This window comes from Vulpes vulpes, chromosome 2, assembly GCF_048418805.1.
Source record: "Vulpes vulpes isolate BD-2025 chromosome 2, VulVul3, whole genome shotgun sequence".
NCBI classification, from domain to species: domain Eukaryota; kingdom Metazoa; phylum Chordata; class Mammalia; order Carnivora; family Canidae; genus Vulpes; species Vulpes vulpes.
In genome coordinates this window covers 104,649,752-104,659,984 of record NC_132781.1, presented here as the reverse complement: position 1 = coordinate 104,659,984, position 10,233 = coordinate 104,649,752, and the positions used below count along the sequence as shown (strand labels likewise).

Sequence of the window (10,233 nt, the reverse complement as noted above, 5' to 3'; positions counted from 1 at the left end):
TGCTCTCCACTCTCTTTAGACTCTCCAGGTGATCTCATCTGATTATAGAGCCAACTTGGCTAAATAAACATGTTTCCTACTTACACTCTTATAATTTAAATCTGCACTGATATGAATAGACATAAAGGTACAAACAAAATACAGAGCAAATCCTTGAAGTAAACGATGAAACCATGGTATGTACAAGCAAAGAAACGAGAACATTCTAAAGCTATGAAGAAGAGTTCTATGGGAAAATTAACTTCCCATCTTCTTGTTTATGAAAATGTCTATCTAGATTCATATTTATAGGAAAATAAGTTTTTGAAAATTTTAGGAATCTAGTATATAGTGTATTTGATGGAGAGCTGTAAGTGTTGGATGTAGTTGAAAATAAGACTCAGAACCTATGGTGAATATGACAAATTTATTTGAGTACTTCAGGCATCAGAAGCCAAAAAAGTTCTCTGCACATGTTCATATTTATTGAACAAATAAATTTTAAAAAGGAATAAACTCACAAGTCAAGACAAACAGTGAAATACTTTGGGTCATGTTTGCAAAACATTTCGAAGAGCATGAATATCTTAATGTAAAATATTCTTACATGTCCTAAAGAGAGAAAGAGACACAGAGGCTAGGAAACTATGTTGTTGTTGTTTTTTTAAACTGTAGGTTTAAAATTTTAGTAGCAAAGTGAAGGAATGATGAGAGGAAAAATGGTGCTGACAGGTTGATATAAACTGAAGTTGAGGAAAATGTCTCAGATTCTTACTGCCTTTTAATAAAATGTGCAAAGGGGTTCCTAAATGAGATATTATAGGCATACTGAGATATCTTGGTATGATGAATGGAGAAAGAAGAGACTGGATTAGAAGCAGATCAAAAAAATAAATGAATGTCAGGAAGTTGTATGATAGGATAGTTGTATGAAACACATTAGGAGCTGAGAGGGAAAAAAAAAAGGAGCTGAGAGGAAGAGAGTTCTAGTACAAGGAGGTTCAAAGGCTGTCTTGAAAAATTTCATAATTACATAATGAGTTCAACCACAGGCTCTGAGAAAACTGCTGAGATCATATGACCCTCACTCAATTTCAAAGTCCAAAGCTATTTGTAAACCAGTCTGTAACTTGTGACCTAAAATAGTCATAGTTCCAAGCTGAAGATCAAATAATAAAAAGTTAGCCATCTTTTCAATAGCATAACCACCTTAGGAAAACACATTTAACTGCTTTATCTACATGGACTTAAAATTAGATTCTTATTATTTTATCTTGGCTTATTTGGGAACCTCTTGATTCTAAATTCTGATTTTAAGATTTTATTTATTCATTTAAGAGAGAGAGAGAGAGAGCACGAGCAGGGGGAGGAGCAGGAGAGGGAGAAGCAGGCTCCCAGCTGAGCAGGGAGCCCAACATGGGGCTCGACCTCAGGACCTGGAGATCATAACCTGAACCGAAGGGAGATGTTTATTTAACCATCTGAGCCACCCAGGCACCCCTAAATTCTGATTTTACACTATAAAGTTACCTCCCTCTCCAAAAAAAGGCACTTCAGTTTGGATGCAGACACATCAGCTGGCACACACGATGCATCTGTCCGTATACACATGAGGTTGGGCCAACACAGTAGTTGCTTCTTCATTCTGCACTGCAATCACTAGAATTAACGAGTTTTATGTGTCCTTAGCTTCATTTCTCCATCCTCAGAGGCCTCTAGTTGAATAACTTCTGACCAGAACTATGTTGAGATTGAACCAGAAAACAGACTGGTATTTTTGTTAAGGAATCCTACCCACTACCCTCAATTTTTTAAAAAGTTCTGCATAGTCCTGACTTTCACAACTTCGACTCCTGGTTTTGTCTCTTGAAAAGGTTCTATCTTGAGAGGGGAGCAAACAGGCTGGTAGTCAGAGTATTGTCTCACTTTTTATGGGCAGTGTCCAGGTGCACGTCTTGTTGAAGAGCCAGAACGAAATGTGTAGGATGCTCTGAAGGTCAACTGATCCCTTAGTAATGGGGTGATGTGTGCCCTTCCTTCTGTCATTTGGCTCTACTTCCTCACAAGACTCTCAAGCTCCAGCTCTTTCTAGTATGATGACTACCTATCTCCTTTGCAAAATAATTTTCCAATATGATTTATCTTGCTTGTATTAATTCATTTGGTTATCTCTTGTTCATTAGTTTGGGGTCCAAAAAAGTTGAGTATGAGTTGCCTCATACTAAAAGTATGAGGCAGAGTAATAACTTTAAACTATTTGGCAAGCAATTTGAAAAAGCACCAAAAGAAGTGATACAAAAAGGAAGATAAAGGATCAGTTTACTGGGACACCTGGGTGGCTCAGTTTAGTTAAGCATCTGCCTTCGACTCAGGTCATGATCTTGGGGTTAGGGCATCGAGCCCTGCAGAGGGCTCCCTGCTCAGTGGGGAGTCTGCTTTTCCTTCTGCCCCTCACCTTGCTTGTGCCACTCTTGCTCACTCTCTGTCTCTCTCGAATAAATAAAATCTTTTTTAAAAATCAGTTTACTGTTAGAAATGGTAAAGATTTCATTACATATAGTTCTTTTTAGAAGAAGAGGCTGTAGTTTCCAAAATACTGCATAAATTAACAGTAAGTCCAAATATCAGGATTTGTAGAACAAATGTTAGGCATATTTATTACCAAAAACATAGAGCAGACATTCATTAAAATAACATTTTTAAGATTAATTTTGCATGTATGTATATGCTAAATAAATGACACTGTAAATATGTCTTCATTAAGGTGTGAGTTTTATGCTTGCTACTTTTTTATTTTCAAGGGCAAGAATCACTATGTTGAATATACTTCAATAATTTAAAAAAATTCACAAAGTAATATTCTGTTTTATAATTAGGAAGAAAACACTCTACAGAGCTTTCATGGGTTTATAGTTGGTGCACTGGAACTCAATACTTATTTTGTGTAACATTGCTCAATGGGGCATAGGACACTATAATTATAGCTTAATCATAGTAAAACTCTGAACCTTTTTATTAGTAAGATTCTTTCAGCAGTGAAGAGAACCTAATGAAAGTGTGACAAAGTAATTTCAGATTGTTGTGTACTAAAATTTATGAGACTTGTGCTAAGGTTTGTCTTTAAATACTATACACAAAATGTAGGTGTGATAATTGATATGTATATGCATTGGCCTACAACTTCCCTATATCCATATTTATCTATGAGTTTTTCTGAAAAATGGTGGTGGGGAATGATTAGGGTATTTTTGTTAAATTGTGGTAAAATGTATATAACATAAAACTTGCCATTTTAAGGATTGTTAAGTATACAGTTCAGTGGTATTAAGTACATTTACACTGCTATGCAACTCTCACCACCATCTATGTCTAAAACTTTTTCACCACCCCAAACAGAAGCTCTGCACCCATTAAACATGAACTCCCAGGCCCCAAGCCCTGGTAATGTCTAGTCTACTTTCTATCTCTATGAACCTGATTCTTTCATGTACTCCATATAAGTGGAATTATAGAAAATTTGCCCTTCTGTGTCTGGCTTATTTCACCAACTATAATATCCCGAGAGATCATCCATGTTATTGCATATGTCAGAATTTCTTTCTTTCAATGGGTGAATAATAATCCACTGTATGTATACACCACATTTTGTTTATCCATTCATCCACTGATGGACACTTTGATTGCTTCCACGTTTTGGCTATTGCGAATAATGCTACTGTGAACATTAGTATACAAATACCTGGTCAAGTCCTTACTTTCAATCCTTTTGGGTAAATACCCAGAAGTGGAATTGCTGGGTCATATGATAACTGTATGTTTAATTTTTTTAAAGGAATCATCATCTATCTTCTGCAGTGGCTGCACCATTTTACACTTCTACCAGCAATGCACAGGGTTCTAATTTCTACACATCAAAATGATTATCCTTTAAAGATAAAAATATCATTTTAATCTTGTGATATTTCTGGTCTTATTTCTTTTAATTTTTCTTCTTTTTGTTACTTGTTTTTGTCACTGAAGTCAAAATGACAGGATTATTATACAAAACAGTTTGATTAGAAACCCTAATTCCAAGAAGTCTACTGAAAAAGAGAAAGTTTAAAAAGCTAATTCACAGAACAGTCACATGAATTGGGGTCAGAGGGCAGTTTCCTCCCTAAAATCTGCCAAGCTACATTCCTTAGAACTTGATGGAAAATTTAACTTATAAGAAGCAGAGAAGGAAGACAAAGGCAAGCTCTGATGATAGTAAACTCAAGGAAAGTATTTACAAATGAAGAAGGGACAATGAAGTTTCAGGGTTCAGATGGAGGTAGAATTAAAGATAAAATTAGATAATGTTTACCTCCATTTTCTGTAGCTTCCAGTGGAGAAGTAATCAGGAGGTAGGATTATTTTTCTGACATTTTCTTCTGACTGTTGTATAACATCGAATTATGAGTATTTGTTTTAAAACATTATATGCATTTGTTTTGATAAAATTAAGAAATGTTTAAAGATTGGAATTAAGTAAAACATTCAATGTTTCAAACAGGCCAGAATTAGAATCATCATATTAGCATGAAGAACTAATCACCTAACAAATAAATAAAATGATAGGATTCATAAAGCAATTTATTTAATTAACATACAAAAATATAATTTCTCAGGTTCACTATACTACGCCAGTCACAACACTTCATAAAATACTCACATAGACATTCAATCTCCATAGTTCTAAATTTGCTAATATCATAATAGTAAAAGAGAATATTTTACATGTATATTTAGCAATTTCATATGAAAATACATTCTCCAAAAACGTAATAATTTCTGTTTTACAAAATACAGTAATACAAATTTAGGGAAAAAATTGGCATTTTTATGATAAATCCAAATTTCTTTTTAAAGAGAGATAAAGAGAGTTTAGTTGAATTTCACCAAAATCAATTCAAAATAGAATTTCAGAATTACCATCTGGATATGAAGAAATAATGCGACCATCTTTCAGAGTTATTTTTAAATTATTCATAGAGAATTTTGATTAGTTTAGCTACTACATGCACATTGAGACTATTTCCAAGTAGCCGATAACGCTGCTTCACTGTTATCTTCTCAGGAAATCCTAGAAAAGAGAGATAATAATTTATAATACAATCATTTATAATATTAACTTCCAGAGATAAAAGATGTAACCTTTAGTAAGAACATAGTGGTCATTCACATAAGTAAGTCCCTAAGATTGACATGAAATTCAATTAACAAATGAGAATTTGAAGCCAAAAATATAAGATTACATTGCTTACACAATGTGATATTATCATATCACATAACATATTATGCTCAGTGTATACATGAGTACACCCATAACATCCACAAAATTCATCAAAATCTGTATTTTAAAGCACTTTAGGAAAAGTGGTGGCTACCATTATTTCACAGTTCTTTTCCTTTACTTAATAACAGCTTTATGGAAATAAAATTAACCCTTTTAAAATGTATAATTCAGTGGCTTTTAGAACAGAGTTTTGCATCATCTCCACTATTTAATTCCAGAACATTTTTATTACCTCAAAAAGAAGGCTGGCCCACAGCTAACATCGTGCTCAAAAGTAGAAAGCTAAAAATTTTCCCGTAAGATCAGAAACAAGACAAGGATGCCCGCTCTGGCCCCTTTTATTCAATATGGTATTAGAAGTCTTACCCAGAGCAATTAGGCAAAAGAAAATGAGGTAACAGGCATCCAAATTGGAAAGGACAAAGCGAAACTGTCACAATTTGCTGATGACATATTATATATACAAAACCCCCAAAGACTCCACCAAAAAACCTGTTAGAACTAATGAATACGGTGAGGTTTCAGGATACAAATTAACATACAAAGAGCTGTTGTGCTTCTATACACTGACAACAAACTATCAGAAAGAGAAATTAAGAAAACAATCCCATTTACAATTCCAACAACAAAAAAATAAAATGCCTAGGAATAAATTTAACCAAGGAGGTAAAAGATCCATACACTAAAAATTGGGGGACACTGATGAAAGAAATGAAAGATACAAATGGAAAGATAGTCCATGCTAATGGATTAGAAGGATTATTAGTAAAATGTCCACTATCTAAAGCAGTCTACGTATTCAAGGCAATTCCTATCAAAATTCCAATGGCATTTGTGTAGAATACACAATCCTAGAATTCAAAAGGAACCACAAAGGACCCTAAATAGCCAAAGCAATCTTCGGAAAGAACAAGCTGGAAGCATCATGCTCTGGCACACAAATATTAACTCAAAATAGATTAAAGACTAGAATGTAAGACCTGAAACCATCAATACCTAAAAGAAAACAGTCAATAAAGTAAGAGTCAGTCTTGGCAACAGATTTTTGGATCTGAATCCAAAAGCAAAGGCAAAAAAAAAAAAAAAGTAAAACTTAACAAATGAGACTACATCAAACTAAAAAGCTTTTGCACAACCAAGCAAAGAAAATCATCAACAAAATGAAAAGGCACTCTACAGAACAGGAGAAAAATATTTGTAAATCATAAATCTGATAAGGGGTTTATATGCAAAATATATTGAGGGAATGTATACTGGTGTAGCCACTATGGAAAACAGTATGAAAATTCCCCAACAAATTAAAAATAAAATTATCATATGATCCAGCAATTTCACTTCTGGGTATTTATGGAATAAAATTGAAAACATTGATTTGAAAAGATATATGCACCTCACGTTCATTGCAGTATTTACAATAGCCAAGATATGGAAACAACCTATGCACACACACAAACACATACACACACAGAGGAATACTATGCAGTCATAACGGAAAGAATAAAATCTTGCCATTTGCAATAATACAGATGGACAGAGAAAAAAGCAAATACTCTGTGATCTCACTTATATGTGCAATCTAAGAAACAAAGCAAGGAAAGACATACAAAAAAAAAATCACACTCACAGATACGACAACAAACTGGTGGTTGGGTGGAGTGGCAAAATGGGTTAAAGAGGTTGGAAGGCACAAATTCCCAGCTATAAAATAAATAAGTCCTGAGTGCACAGCCTGGGACTATAGTTAATAATATTCTATTGTGTATTTGAAAAGTTACAATAAATCCTCATTACAAGAAACAAATTTTTTAGAACTATGTATATGATAATAGATGTTCACTAGACTTTTTGTGGTGATCATCTCTCAATGTATGTACATATCAAATCATCATGGTGCATACCTAAAACTGTAACAATATTATATGTCAATTATGTCTCACTTAAAAGATAAAGAGGGATGCTGGGCTGGCTGAGGTGGTGAAGCATGTGACTCTTGAACTCGGGATCATGAGTTTGAGACCCACATTGGATGTACAGATTACTTAGAATTAAAATCTTAAAAAAAAAAAAAAAAAAAAAGAAAGAAAGAAAGAAAGCTGGCACCCATTAGCAATCATCTCCCCGTTGCCCCTCCCTGTCCTTCAACTACTAATCTAGTTTCTGTATCTATGTATTTGCCTATTCTGGACATTCCATATCAATGGAACCATATGTTGTCTTTTGTTTCTGGCTTCTTTCAGTAAGCATTTTTCAAGATTCATTCATTCATCGTAACATGATGTACCAACACTACCTCCTCTTTAAACACTATTCGATGGCATGGATAGATCGTATTTTATTTATCCAGTTATCTACCAATAGACATTGGATTGTTTCTACTTTTTGATTATGAATAATGCTGTTATAAACATTATGTATAGATTTTTTTGTGGACATGTGTTTTCAGCTCTCTTGGATATATTCCTGGGGGTGAAAATGCTGACTCATAAAGTAATTCCACATCTAACATTTGAGGAACTCCTGAACTGTTCTTCAAAGTAGCTGCACCATTTTATATTCCCACCAGCAATGGATAAGGGATCTGATTTCTCAAAAATCTTTGTCAATACTGTTACTGTCATTTTTGTGAAACAGTATCTTATTTGATTACATTTTCCTAATAATTAATGATGCAGATATCTATTCATGTGCTTACTGGCCATTTGTCTATTTTCTTTGGAAAACATCTATTCAAATCCTTTGCCCATTTTTAGTTGAATTATTTTTCTTTTTATTATTGAGTTGTGAGAGTTCTTTATATATTCTGGATATAAGTCCCTCAAGCTGTTTTTTTTTGTATTCTGTTTCCACAAATACACTTTCTCATATTGCACTTCCATTTGCTATATTCTTTTTCAAACAAAATTTGGCCTACAGATACAAAATTTGCTAGAACAAAGCCTTGCAAATAGCAACATAAAAGACTGTCCATGAAGTATACACTATAATGTCAGTTACAATTTTCATATTTAGTATCCTCTGGCATAGCAATTAAATAAAGGAAAAGCAATTTATACAACAAAATGAAGGAAATAATTAAAAAGTATTAAAGAAAGCAAATGGTATGTTTTGTGAGGACCAGAAGGAAGAGTTGGTTATGATAAAGTTGCTTCATCAACACTTGACATTATACTTACTGTAATAAAATAAGTGATCACATAATAAAATTATATTTGCAATTGAGCAAGACCATAAAATCGCTATTATAAAGATAATATGTCTTAGGCAAGTACATTAGTCATCTAAAAAATTGTTTCATTCAAATTAGCCAGAGATACAAATATATCACAGACTTTTAGAATATTCCAGGGATGACATTTTGTAATATTAAGATTACATCAAAGAGTAAGAAAGGTTTGAAAGCAAAAAGTCAGATTTGTAAAAATTATATACGTGTGAGTGCTTGTGTATTTTATATAAAGATATAACTTTTTTAAATTAAAAGGTGACTTTTAAAAACTTCGGTACATTAAAAATAATAACGATCTTCAAAAACAAAGAAACATAGCATTAACAAGGTCAAGATAACAGCTTTCATTCCGTAAGTATAGGTTAGCGGCCTCTTCCAAAGCTCGCTATCTCACAAATGCACGCCACTAGCCACAAAAAGAACCAGCACAAAATGTATGAAAGGATCGATACAAATCCATCATTGACAGTGCACAAGAAGCTCAAACAATGTCCATTTCAGATTCAGAGTCAATAATTTTGGAAGCACACATGAAGGACAGTTCTGTCACAGTGATGCTCAGGGGTGACATTAGTCAAGCCTGATTATAAAATATATCACATACTTTAAAAGAAACTTAAGCAATTAAAAAGGCTTTCTTGTATGTATTATACATATATTTTCAGAAAGCTGTGAAAAATCCTAATTTACCCATGTAAAATTTTTAAATGATCAGAAAAAATATTTATGAAGGCTAAAAAAGCAAATTAATGTCCAATATTTTAAAAATAAAAGCTGACATTTAAATTTTATATTGTATGTCAGATGGTGGGCAAACACTTTACATATTATAATTCACTTAATGGTCACAATGACCCTGTGAAATTGATGCTGGGATTACCCCCATTCTACAGAGGGGTAAATAAAAGCAGAGGGTTAAGGTGCTGTTAGGATTCAAACTTCCTCAGTGTGACTCTGGGGTCCATGCTACCTGTCTGTATTTCTGCACTGACTCTACTGTTTAAAGAAGCATGCACTGAAAACGTAGGAATTAGTTATTAGATAGTAAATCTCTTCTCTCTGTAGTGCTATGGAAAATACCTTTGATTGCTCCTCCTAAAAAAGAAAAAAAAAAAAAGCAAACAAAAAGGCAGACTGGGAACTAAATTCCTGAGTCTAATTTTTAGCTCTTTGTTTTATGATGTTCTCACTCATTTTGTGACATAGACTAAGACAAGGAAAGTTTGTGCTTTTTTTAAATAACACTCCCCAGGATATTTGCGACTGAATGAGATCACCAAGAAAAAGGCAGAGAGTTACAAAATAAACCTGGTTGCTGTGACTACACTCAGAGAACCAATTACCAAGAGGACAGTCAAATTATATAGTCATTTTATTCGTAAGGTACAGAAGGGTGTGTTCCAAAACCTCATCTGTAAGTCCATTATTTAGAATTTAAAACATGATCTATTTAACTCATTATCTGCTTCAAAAAGAGTACTGTATTAATATCACAATACTGGATTTAGAAGACTTTGGCTTTTCTGCAATCAATCCCCCAGTGTTATCAAACACATGTGTCCTCTTTATGTAGACCTGGAAGCATATTAGGTCTTTCCCCTCACCCTCCCAGTCACCAGGAGCCAGGTACTGGCAACACACTCCTGACAGCCTAAGAAGCTGATGGCATCACTACCACGGAGAGCACAGGCACCAGGAAGGAGGGGTCAGG

At 33.8% G+C, this 10,233-nt stretch overlaps 1 protein-coding gene across 3 annotated transcripts in view; it reads right to left on the bottom strand.

The window, feature by feature from the left end:
- Positions 1–389: 389 nt before the first annotated feature.
- The window catches only part of TRDMT1 (tRNA aspartic acid methyltransferase 1), a 61,119-nt gene continuing 51,275 nt past the window's right edge, over positions 390–10,233 (bottom strand). For 2 of the 3 annotated variants that reach the window (XM_026015987.2, XM_072749429.1), the window contains one exon: positions 4,576–5,083. In XM_026015987.2, the coding sequence (XP_025871772.1) occupies positions 4,983–5,083 (101 nt within the window). In that variant the 3' untranslated portion in view covers positions 4,576–4,982. Of the gene's footprint in view, positions 5,084–10,233 lie in introns of all 3 variants that reach the window. The other variant, XM_026015978.2, reaches the window with a different exon arrangement.